At 32.8% G+C, this 13,639-nt stretch overlaps 1 protein-coding gene across 1 annotated transcript; it reads right to left on the reverse strand.

Moving 5' to 3' along the window:
* Positions 1-79: 79 nt before the first annotated feature.
* On the reverse strand, positions 80-12,085 carry LOTGIDRAFT_138137 (hypothetical protein; the record flags this gene model as incomplete). The annotated part of the gene is made up of 22 exons (XM_009048474.1): positions 80-198; positions 470-568; positions 684-858; positions 1,169-1,237; positions 1,395-1,518; positions 1,804-1,941; positions 2,477-2,648; positions 2,798-2,892; positions 3,416-3,600; positions 3,846-3,917; positions 4,553-4,657; positions 4,800-4,877; positions 5,227-5,334; positions 5,481-5,592; positions 5,893-5,980; positions 6,550-6,685; positions 7,083-7,177; positions 7,412-7,547; positions 9,468-9,602; positions 9,959-10,110; positions 10,372-10,731; positions 11,932-12,085. 22 exons carry the CDS (start codon positions 12,083-12,085, stop codon positions 80-82), a joined length of 2,907 nt encoding a protein of 968 aa, XP_009046722.1.
* Positions 12,086-13,639: the final 1,554 nt, after the last annotated feature.

Here is a 13,639-nt window from a genome sequence, read left to right on the forward strand (position 1 = left end):
TGTCCAAATCAGAATTGGCATTTTCCATAAAATTTTGGTCTGGATCTTTACGATACGAAGGCTGTTATAAGTTATTAATTTAACAGTATTCTGAAGTATTCATTACCTTTATTTCAATATCTCCTCGTTTTACAATTTCAAAGAAATTGTTTTGTTGTAAAATTTTATTTGTTGATTCGCTCATGTGAATTTTCAAACCTAAAATGAGAAAAAAGTTACTTCTTGAAGAGCACTGCCATTCCCAAACCTCCATTATAGCAGTAGTATTAAATTTTATTGGCGGATGTTTTGCCCTTATACTTAACAATTGGTTACACAATGATATACCATAGACAATTTCCACATTTGTCAAAGAATATATATCTTATATATAACACAATAACTAAATTTTGTCCACTGTTTGCTGTTGCCCTATTACGATAAGGTACAGAACAACTGGCTCAATTAAGGGAGATTCAGACCTACTTACCTTCACCATGTGATTCCATTCTAGACGCTGTATTAACTGTATCACCAAATAAACAATATCTCGGCATTTTGACCCCTACAACACCAGCACAGACAGGCCCTGTAGTATAGAATGACATACTTGCATATATAACATGTGTGTTTTGTTTTGCTCGACCTTGTAGAAGCACTTACGATTTAAATTATTCCTTATTCTGTATACATTAGAGTCATACCTGAGTGAAGACCAATACGTAATTTAAGTTTTTCATCAGGTAAATGTCTCATACGAAATGAATCTATAGCTTTAAGTAAGGCAAGTGACATTCTAGCTATTTCTTCAGCATGTTTATGTCCATTTCTTTGTGGTAAACCAGAAGCTACCATATAGGCATCACCAATAGTTTCTACCTGAATCAGAAATCAATCCAGTTGTATACATTATAAAAATAAGATACATCAGCATAATTCTCTTTTCCCTGAAAATTTTTCTCCAGTCATTATATTTCTTGAAACCTATTTACTAAAAAGAAGAAAATATACAAAGAAGGACATAGTGATTCTCCACACAGTAAACATTCGACCCATGCAGCTGTAATGGGTACGAAGTATCGGGAAAATCCTTGCTTCTTATTCAGCATTAACTTCATGATCCATTTGTTATTAACTTGACAGAAGCTTTTTCTGATTCACACCAGTCGATAAATATAATTTCACTAACCTTGTAAACATCAAAGCCTTCTAAAATATCATCAAAACAGGAATATAAATCATTAAGTAGATTGACAACCTGAAATAACATCTTGAAACTGAAATGTATATATGGCTACGCTGAGGATGTAAAAGCGAATTAAGATGGCTGATGATCCACAAAACCCATACAAAAGCACACAGATTTTACAAATCCTAGTATTTACCTTCCATATATTATGAATTTGTTGGCTTACCTCCATTGGTTTCGATCTGGCAGAAATGGTAGTAAATCCACAGATATCACTAAAATAAATAGTGATACAATCAAACGCTTCTGGTTCTACTCTCAATCCACGTTTTAATCTTTCTGCTACAGATCTGCAACAAAGCGAACAATTTTCCATCTACAAGAAAATTACTATTGGAAGAGCTAGATATTACTATATCTAATAAATGAAGGCAAAAGAAGTGATGTCAAAGTAGATGTGTCCAGAGTTGTACATCGGGAGATTCATAGTCAGTAAATAGTTTGGTGGTTACTAGAAAGGTGGTACCAATGGCGGGATAATCTGGCGATTTATTGGTTTCTAGGAAACAAATTTCAGGAAAATACCTATCACGGGCACTTATTTATATATATTTCCAGGTCGATGTAATACAAACCTAGGTAAAATTTGATATAGCAGCTCCTCTGAACGCTTCTTCTCTTCGTTTAATTCTAGTGTTTTCTCATCCACCATCTTTTCTAAATTATTGGCATATAATTCCATACGCCTGAGAAGGTTATCTAAGAGATTTCCACTATTTCCAAACGTTCTACATTATCAATGAATATAAATCATTAGGATTATGTGACACGAAAAAAAAACCCCAAAAACCATATAGACACGGCCGCTCTTTTCATGATTAACCGTAATAATTTTGTGCTCTACGTAGTTTGATTGGAACCTAAAACCGAACACGAAATCCAAAACAATATATTGACAAAACATTGGCAGCAACTAATAAAGTTTTTACATGAGGAAGAATATCAATCATGATGTAGTATGTCATAATGAGATCGAGTGTCCAGAAAAGTAAGCATATACCATCCGGCATTGCTGCTAAATAGAAACATGAAGTCACAAAAACAAAACAAACAAACAATTGACTTGCCAGACTAAAGTTCAAGGGAGGTAACCGGGGAAATATTTATATTGAACATTAACAGTCCGAGGAAGGGAACTGATCACAAGAGTTATAGTATGATAAGACGTTACAAACATCGGCAACAATGAGCAATCATGTTTTAAGTGGCACCAGAAGAATTCATTCATAATTAGCAAATAAGACTTACGATGTCATATGTTTTAGTTCCTTTACTATAGATGAAAATATAGGTCGGCTATGGGGATCTTCCTGCCAACATTTCTTCATAAGGGTTAACATATCAGATGTATTAGGTGATACATGATCTACTTTTGGCCGAAATGGCTCACCACTATTTTCTTTCACTTTCATTAAGACATCTGCGAGAAGATATGAAATCAAAATATAGATTTTACATTATTGCTATTCTTTTAGAGTTGGAAACCAGTTTTATCGATCAACGTAACAGTTATAGATTAAAGGGAGTTCTACGCACATGTGATATGCAACTAAGTAAATGTGTACGTACCTTTAGCACCAAGTTCAGATGTCTCTAAGGAGAAGGGCGAATCTCGAGTCAAGATTTCTTGTAAAATAATACCAAAACTATAAACATCCCCTTCTCTAGATCCAAATATATCATCATTTCTTAAATGTTCTGGCGCTTTCCATAGACATTCTGAGCAGAAGAAGAATGATTTTCGAGTAACTTTATCATTCCCTATGACAATACTCCAAAGAAAGAAGATGTATATCACTTCTGCATGGGCAAAGCGTAAATTTGCAGAAATGTTTAAGTTTATCTGGTATTTTTAGAATGCATTTGAACAATGTCTAGTTATATTAGTTCAAAACTTGATATTGCCATCGACTGACTTTAGAACAGGTTTATGGCAAGTATATCGCCATTTACATCGTCATTGGTTTTTTAAACTTGATAACCTAACTCTGTCCTTAAATTAATTTACTGTTATGAAGGTTGTTGAACAAATCACAGTGTCTAGGTGCTCTCGCTGCCAGAGGTGCCAGTACAGTCGAAAATGCTCATCAAGTGTTCCTAAGGGATTAGACAAGGTTATAACTTGTAATACCCTTTAGAAATAAAGGTGGGGGAAGACAAAGTTCAATATGTCATTTAGCGACAAACTTTGTGAAATAATTGCATTTACCATTAATATATTCCTGAGATAGCTTGTCCTTTTTGATATAGCTATACAAATATCTCAACCCCACATCTGTTATTTTAACAGAGAATCTATTATCTATTAAACAAACCATACTAGATAAATTACCGTGATGATGTATAGAACTCTGATGTATAAAAGTCATTCCCTGAAATGATATAAAAACAGCAACTACAAGTGCAGGATCAAAACATTGGCATCATATATTAGTATTCATTAAATATATCCGTTATTTTTATAATCTTATCAACTAAGTTAGATGTATGTATACAACAATGATGAAGCAAAACCTTCATCTAAGACAGGTTGTCTTTGTTACATGACACGCGGAATATCAAGGGGTTGTGACATTATTGTCATACTATAGGAAAAATAGAAAAAAGACGAACATACCTGGGCAATATCTATAGCCAAAGAAAATTTAAAATGTGCATCGAGTTTGATTTCGGTATTTCCCACTACATCCTAATAACAAAGTATAAACATCGATTTCTCAACTTTGTCAATATATGAACTTGACTGAACTAATTTAAAGATTATAATTTAAATGCCAATATTTTCACACACAAATATTACCATACATATATCGATATTGTGTTCGAGAAAAGTAGTGAGTAAAAGAATCATAATAGCATGTTCTCAATTAATCGAAATTAGAAGTAAAGTATAGACCTTGAAGGTTTTAATTTTACATAATCAGAGATTCACAAAATTGCACATGATCAGAAAATTTACAATATTCAAGATTTACAAAATTGTACATAAATAAAAGAGAATTTATAAAATTGTAATAAATTGTACATAATTAGACAATTAACAACATTGCATATAAATTGTACATTATGAGAGAATTCGTAAAATTGCAATGAATTGTTCATAATGAGAGAATTTACAAAATTGTACATAAATTGTACATAATAAGAGAATTTTCAAAGTTGTAAATAATCACAGAATTCACAAAAAAAAATTATGAGGAAGAAAAGTTAAATTTTACAGAAAACTCTGAAAGCATACATTAGTACAATGGAACAGCCTCTGATATTATCGATACATTTACATGTATATGATCAACCTTACATAATATGGAAATTGTAACAAACCTGTAGTGTACCCTTTGAACAATGTTCTATAACCAGAAACGAAGAAATGGGATGAAAACAGGCTCCAAACACCTTAACGATGTTATTCTGGTTAATATCTCGAATCTGCAATAAATAAACTCGACATGTGCGCATTTCCAGATTGTGTGCATGAAAGGTGAATGATAATTTTACATCCAAGGTATATCTCATTTGGAATTTTAATATTTGCAGAATATAATAATTATAACGTGGTTTTAAGCTATACCTCCTTAAATTCATTGAGTAGTTGGTTTGTGATTGGAATATCGCTCACGTTCAATTCTCTTACTTGAACTGTTATACCCTAAAAATAATTAATCTGATGTAAAGGGAGAGCGGTGAGGTGGAAATGGGCAAAATAACAAGTAATTAGTCATAAATCCAATTGTTCCATAACCACTTATTTGAAATCGTGGTGACTTTCAAAAGGAACACTGTATGTCCTTTATTGTCAATTTACTTTTGGTCACTGTAGTTGAAACGAATATACCCATTTATTAATTTTGCCTGGCGATATGTATATTCTGATTATAACGATTGTAGTTAATTAACTAGACATAAACTAAGCTAATCTACCTTCTAAACATGCAAAACAATCGATTCTCATCTACTAAATAAATATCCGTGATATTGTTATCATAATTGAAAATTACCTTGTATAAAGCTATACCAACATGAACATCTGAGAAGTTGTTAATTTCACTCTTTAACGAAGCTCTCTGTAAATAAATAAGACATAAACCATGATGAACACTTATTCCCTTAAGCACAAAAGACATACCAAGAGCCAAATTATATTTCAACCGATAGTAGCCCTCTCTTGACCAAAACATCCACCACCATAATCACGAGCAATATTACTTGGTCCATCCATATCCTCTTGACAACAGACAATGTAAATACTTACCCGTCCCATAAAAGATATTGACGAGCCGTTTTGTGTTCTTTTATCAAAGATGAGTTCTTCTAGCTGTATTTTCCACCACCATAAGTCTTGTCTGGCATTACCTCGCCATCGTCTTTTATGAAAGAGCAATATTGTTTAATTTCCTTGTCAAATATTATAACGTTTAGGTGATCCAGTGGCGGCTGCAGAAGTTTGGAATGGGACGGGCCACAGCCAACGTTTTTTTAATTCTATGCGGGTTCAGATGCTGACGACATATTTTATGCTATAATACATTGGCAGTGGCCTATTCTCGTTCTTCTGATCATCATTCCGAAGAGGAGCAGCCAATGTCTAACAGAAAATTTACAATATACCCTTGGAAATATATTAATATATTTATATGCTCAATGAAGTTTATAAAGAATCATACCTGTAACATAATATACCAATTATGAACGTCATCACTGCAAGAGCTCCAAAACACGACGAGAGGCTTATAACAAAGACCTTCGACAATCCTGAAAATATTGTAAATAAACCCCAATCTGATTAAAGTTAAATGTTCGTTATGTAATTGTTCCATACTTTACTTCATTTGCCAAAATAATCGTAGGAAAAAAAGCTCTGATGCGTTAAAACTCTTTCTACCACGTTAGGAATTCTGGGATATTTTATACAAAAGATTGCATTGTCAGCATACTTTAATTCATTATGATCAGCTGATGAAATGATGCCTTTTGACCGAACGTCAACTGAACTGTAATTTAAGCAGTAATTTTCTCAGATCGTGGAAGGAGTTTTTCACCGGAAGAATACGATACGAAAATCAGATGAAATCAAAATCTGCATTCATGATTTCATGTTGATATTCTTTAAAAGCTTTTAAATAGATGTAATTACATTATGACATTTTTCATTCTACAGAACAGAACTACTTCAACAGAAAAACACCAATCATCAAGAGGCACTTAATATCAAATATGAAATTGACTGTCGGCTAGTTGCAAATTTCATGAAATATTTTCATGTAACATTTTGAAAAAACAATGTCTTCTAATGGACAGATATCTACTAGATGTGGCTTTACCTTGTTGTGGACAAGTGTCGTCTCTAAAACCGCATTCTGGTATATCAGGTGGTGGTCCTTTATCACCAGGCCATTGAATCTTCTTATAATAATTTGGTGTATATTCTTGTAGCTTACCATCATAAAACCCAACAATCTTAATATGAAACATAGAAACATAATTAGGACTACCAGAAGAAATAAGGAACTTAATTTTATTAATGTGGGCACTCTCTGCATCCCAATGGCGGATTTCCTTAGTTAATTTCCAATATTATTCGTAATACATGTATATTTCCAACTCTTTATTTGTGAATTGAAGGACTTTGGCCAACAGATTTGAGAAATTTGTATCCATGAACATTGGTGCAATAGAGACAATACAGGGCGAAGGTCTTGTAGACTTGGAACTATTCAGTCGAATATTGATTGATTGACTATACAGTCAGTGTGGAGAATGCTCTCTGCATTGGAAGAAATAGTGAAATGTAGACAGCAGTGGATAAAATGACACAATGATAGAATGACTACGTAAAAACTCAAAATCAGATAACCTCAAATGCGCCCATATCTGGCAGTGTCATATCATACAAAACTAAATCTGTATATCTATCACCATTGGCATTGATAGATATTCGACCACTTTTTCCTTCAAAAATAACATAACAAAACCAATAATTCAGTTTATATAACACAATTGTATGGTATACTACTCATTAGTTTTATTACACACGTTTCAACAATCTACATTGTCATCATCAGTGAATGAGACAAATTTTCTGAAGTTTAAACATGAGAATATTTACCACGCATAGTCTTCAAACATTAAACTTTGCCCAAAACACTATAGTTATAGGAAAATAATACATGTAAATTAAATTACCATGAAATGTTCTATTTTTCATCTTTGTAACAATAGCTAATCCATCTAAAGGATCACCACCTTCTACTAGAGTCTCATTCAAGATTTCGGCATATATAAGTACAGCATCATAGAATCTTGGTAACAGTATATTTGGCTTTAAAATAGGAGATGTTATTCATGATAAATCATCACAGTCAGTATAAGCAAAACAGAACGTTTATTGTCGATACATCATCAATGTCCCTGCTTACGTAATGCTTGGTCACCATGTTTCAGTGAACTAAATTAATTTCAGGGAGGATGTCGTTTCAGAATTTGAATCTTGGTGATTTGTTTTAGTATGATTCAAACAATGCTTTATACTTCTTCACCAACGGCATTGTTTATAATAGAAGGAAGGTTTCGGAAGCTCGCCACAGCTTATTATTATCGTCACCCACATGATGGACATGGATTCTAATTTTTGTTGATGTATATCCTATGCCAAGTCCTACCAGCTGTAATCGAGGGAAGAACACGACCAAAAGGTTTAGCCCAAGGTAAAATGTGCTAAGGATCAGCTGATAGACATGATCCTCAGGAATCAAGTGGTCATAATTGTAATACATGGTCGTTTCAGTAATACTTTTTTGATTAAATACATTTAATAAATGTCTATTACTCTCGGTTATATTAGATAATGAAAATATTAAAATATATTAAATATTGGTCTTGACTGACCACCAACGGTTTAATTTCCACTCTCTTTCTAAAGGGTATTTCATAATCTGTCCTGAAATCAATAGCCCGAGGAAATACGTTGTGTGACAACCGAGATATCTATTTGTAGTTGCAAAGTAAGTTAAGAAGATACACATACATAATCACACCTTGTATATAAAAGGTATATTTTCAAATGGCCATATTTCGAGACATTGCAATTTCCAGAATGACAGTCATTGGAAATAGGACATCCGGCAGACAAGTGTGTTATGCAAAAAATTGTGTTAAATCATAATTACGTAAACCATTCCGTGGTGACTAACATTGTTTTACGTGCATTATTTCTAATGCCATTGTTAATCGCGTAAATGTAAATGCTTCAGCAAACAGTATAGTTAACACTTTCAAGATACGTTTTTTATTTCAGTAAATAAACGGGACCAGACATCGAAGTTTAGAACTTATATGGATGGCTGCAATTTAGCTTTACCAATAGTTATCATTTCCACCTTGCTAAACTTGATCGATTATGATCATATTTTAATGAAATGATTTATTGCACAAATCAGGCACAGTTTCTAAGATCATAAGATGTCTTTGTTTTTTATTTTATTGAATGGTATATTTCAGTAATGGTATTCAAAATGATCACAATAGTATATTGTTGTAAAGAATATATCCCATCATAATCACTTCCTGGGCAAGTTCAATACCGTGGTGTAATTTGGATTGCGATACTGTCTTGACGTCATGATATTGGTGCACTTATGGCATAGCGCACCTTCTGAAATTTGTTACAAAATATTATTCATTCGAGGATCTTAAGGACAAATAGCTCAAGCTATATATAGCAAAGTTTAAAGGTACAATCTTGAAATAGTTTACAGTGTGTGTATCTTCTCGGCAACCACTCGTTAAATTCAAGAAGAATGATAAATATCAACTGTAATTGATTAATAATCAATGTTCAGTATTGATAAAAGTTAGGTCAACTGCACTAACTTCACGAGTTATTTGATTCATGTCATATACTTCATAAAATTCTGAAGGTCATATTCTTCGCAGACATAGTGGACCATATATATATTGCTAATAATCGATAGAAATGAAATCTATTGCTATTGTTCTACCCAGAATTAAATCGTAAAACATGATCGTACGGATTATTTTACCTCACCCAAACATTGATCATTGTTATAAATATGAATAACAACAAATCGACGTTTAAATTAACACAACCGATACTTTTGAAATTACTTCATATATACAATAATACTGTCATGGGTTTCGAGGATCTTTCCTATCCTTAGCCAAAACCTCTTGGTAATGTTCTCTCTCGGATGGATTCAACTGAAAATAACATAAAATGTACCTCAATATCGCCATAGTCAAAACCATAGTCAATATATGATCTCGATACTAATTCATCATTGAACTGAATATATTCAGAATCAAACTTCTGTTCAAGGTTTACTAACAACAAACTTTGGGCAGCCTCCATTGCAATCTGAAATTAAACAGGGAGAAGATTATAATTCATTTAAATAATTTGGACCAAAATTCTTTTGTTTTGACTGTTTCTTGGGAGAATCACTCTGTTTTGTCTGCATTTATTGAATTTCTTCGAAGATTTACTTTTTGTTTTGACTATTTTAAGATATGAAGATTCACCTTTTATTTGACAATTTTTGCCAGCATTTCGCGAACTTCATATATTTACATTTTTTGTGTTTTGACATCACATTATGGCAGTTTATAAAGGTCACCAGCTGTGGCGATCTTGGAAATGCAAGTTCAATGCAAAACTTCATACATCAGATGCTCATCTTGTTGTGCTTTCACCTGAATGTAGATCGATCTTACCGAATCATTTTCATCATTTTTGTACCAAATGTTCATTTTCTCATATACGGGATAAGTTGCTATGAAAACATGGTCACCATTGGTATATTGTAAGCTATGAGCTGCCAGCATCAGTTTACGTATTGTTTTAGTTGTCGCTAACAACACAAACACTGGAAAGAATACATGATGTTATTCCCTCGATTTTATTTCGTTCTTTAATTTTAATATTACTCTTATTTTTGGAATGTTCTGATGATTTCGAAATGATGCATTCCTCAAACGAATTTAAAATTATGCTAAATTAAGCCAAAGTTTGAAATATGTGGCGATTTACGGTGCAATTCATTACGTCGCATGTTCAGTAAAAGTGCTCGTTGATACCACTGTATCTTTCTAGATGTTCTCTAAATATTCAAAATATAAATGAATACCTCGGGCATTCTCGTTTGCCTTCCGTAATACGTGTCGACTTTCTTCAAAAGTCATGTCTTTGCTGATCTGGAAATGAACCAACGACAGTCTAGAGGTTCTAAATGCTTCATAGAATGTTCCACCAATTATCTTGTTAAAACTGACATCACTTTCGTATAACAGCGCAACGTGTCTCCATGAATATAGCTTAAACAGTTTTAAATACAAAGCAGCAAATTCCTGCATCCCAAATGCAATTCTTATCAGAATGGGAAAGGCCTCTTTGTCTGCCAGAATTCCAGAGGTTCCACTGGGTGTTATAACCGGTATGTTCCATATAGTTGCCATATATGCCATTTGCTCCACTGCCAAACTACACGCTGAAAAGGTTGATTGTGCAAATTTATTATATTGTACAAATAGACGAGTTTCAGTATTCGGCAAGTGCTTCTGATCTACTTAAAAGCAACCGTAATTTTTGTGATGAGAAACTGTTCAGGATAAAAAATATTTTTGCTAGGAAATCAGAAACGCTTAATAAAATCCATTCAGCAACACTATGATTGAGTAAAATTGTGCAAAATTCTGCTTAAAAGCAACCGTAATTTTGCATCGGAAGCGTGGGAAACTAATCAGGATTGCAAAATAATTTTTACCAGGAAATCAGAAACGCTGAATAAAATCCATTCACCTAACCTATGATTGAGGATAATGCTAGTGCAAACAGCTTTATTGGAAAATTTTTACCTTAACAAACTCTGGTATAATATCAACAACCACTAAGGTTGTTCTTGAGCAAAAACTGACATGTAAGTATTGTAAGTAATGCACGCGAGATATGATTTTTGTCATACGCAAACTGAGCTAGATTAAAGTTCATTTACATCACGTTTTTGTGGTTCAAAACGATACACCGTTTTATATGTTAAAAATACAAATATATTGATTTATACGTTTTTAATATCAATGTTAATTGCATACAATAATCAGGATTATATCTCTGATTTCCTTCCTGACATTGAGTGGAGTCAGATTGTCTATAGTTTTAATACACACCCAGTTTGTTCAAATATAACAGAAATACTTCTATCGCAGTTATGCTAATAACAACAATATTATGTTATTTAAAGTGAAAATTCGCAATCGATTGTCTTACTGTTTGCACGTTCAGTATTAAAATGCGGTTTTCATCCCTGGCTTTATATTACGTAAAGCAAATAATGTAATTAAATTTCGTTCTGAGTGAACTCAACGAAATTAAGCATAACACCTACAACCTTTGCACGAATTAGACACAAGAAGCCTAAATTGACAAGTGGTTATAAAACATATTTATAAATGATCTATAGAGTACTACTTGAATGACATGAATCATGACACTGCAGAACGACCTTTTCCGTCAATATCAAATGTGGAAGGTGGGCTAATCCAAATCATCTCGAGTCCTCTCATGTGGACTGTGCAAAACAAAAAATCACATCACGAGCTATCATGCTGCCACAAGCATTCCCCGACTATAACAGTAATTCTCTGAAAAAAAACTCCCACGTTTGGTAAAGGTGACACTAAAAGAATCATACCTGGTCCAATAAACACAGTAACATTTTCGCTGTAGTAAACTTCAGAAGCTGCATGAGCTGCTTTAGCTGGTCCACAGATTCGACCACCATCACGATAAACATATTTAAAATCTATTGTATCATTGTATTTCTCTTTTACATATTCCAAAGCCATATCTAACGCTGGCCCTGATTTCAATATATCAAATGCTAGAGGCGTATTCTTGACAATAATGGAACAAATGGTGGCTTGGAATCTAGAATTGCCACAAACAAAATTTAGGATTAAAAATATCAGCCTTATCACTTCCATACTTGTCCAGATAAAACAAAAGTCAGATCTCGAAGATTATGAATTTCAAGTTTAATATCCTTCATTTCTGGCAAATGGCTTTATAATCCATAAATTCGTATATCAATAATCACTTTTAACTTCCAATGAAAATGAACAGAGCTTTATTGATTATGCTGATAGAAACCAAAACTGTCCTCTACACGCAATCTTTGGAGGCGTGACTTCATTTCATTTCTAAAAATCGATGATTTCAAATTAATTTTCACAGTTTTTGCACAGAATGCATCTCATTAAAAATTTTAAAAAAAAAACATAATTGTTTATTTCAAATTTAATACAGATTATTTAGGTCAAGGTTATAAAAGAGACAGTAATTGTAATGAAAGCTGCACATGACATAATTACATACAAGTCTCATAGTTATTAAAACATAACTACCAACATGAAAATGTTTTTTTAAACCTTAATATAATACGAATCAATGATTAAATTCTCTAATTATGCAAGTTCTCTATCACAGAAAGCGCATAACTTACTTAGTTTGATATATTGTGTATCATAAACCAATAGTATTTGGTCTTTGTTAACACATTTGTTGACTTGAATTAAAGAAAATTTGACAGCTCTAAAATTGACTTTGTTGCTTGAAAACTCGAATATTCCGTTTTGTCTACTTATTTATCCGACTATCGAGTTACTGAGTCGATTTATTTTCCAAATCAAGTTACTCTGTCGTTTATTAGGTCTTTAACTTCTGCCTTTTCTGTACTCAGTTTGACATCACCCCCCTCATCAGTTAAGGTGTTTGAACTCAAGTCTGTTATTATGTGTTTTATAAAATGATCATAGTTATTACTGTGTTAAATGATAATTAAGAAATGATTTATAAGTCAATTTAAATATCATGTTGAACATGATCGACTACAGCCACTTATAGATAATTGCTTATATAAGGACAAATGTCCCCAGAATACATTTCCCACAGCTTGGTCGTTGCATAATCCATCTTATGACTACGTCTTAGCTCTGACAAATCTTAAGATGTAAATACAATCTTCAACTTGGACGTCTTTTCAATGGCTTTAACATTTATGGCAGCAGTATTATTACGGATATTTCAAACTTTTCCTGAAGTGCAAGAAACTGTTGAGACTCGCTTAAAATGGACCAACTGTAAAAAGATAAATTTGCATTAAACACGGTATTGAAGTTAAAGTCTCGTTGTAACAGTGTTGTCTTAAAAGAAACAACATATATTATGTATTTTGATAGCATTTATTCTGAAGTTAATCAATATATATAATATAATATTCTGATAGATATAACAGCCAGTAAACATGTATATCGTAAAGCTCCGAGACGGAAGCTACTCCGGCAAGTGTGATGTGAACTGATCTATGTTCACGCCTTCCAAAAAGGAGAGCTAGTAATTTC

Source organism: Lottia gigantea (assembly GCF_000327385.1).
Source record: "Lottia gigantea unplaced genomic scaffold LOTGIsca_122, whole genome shotgun sequence".
Classification (NCBI taxonomy): Eukaryota; Metazoa; Mollusca; class Gastropoda; family Lottiidae; genus Lottia; species Lottia gigantea.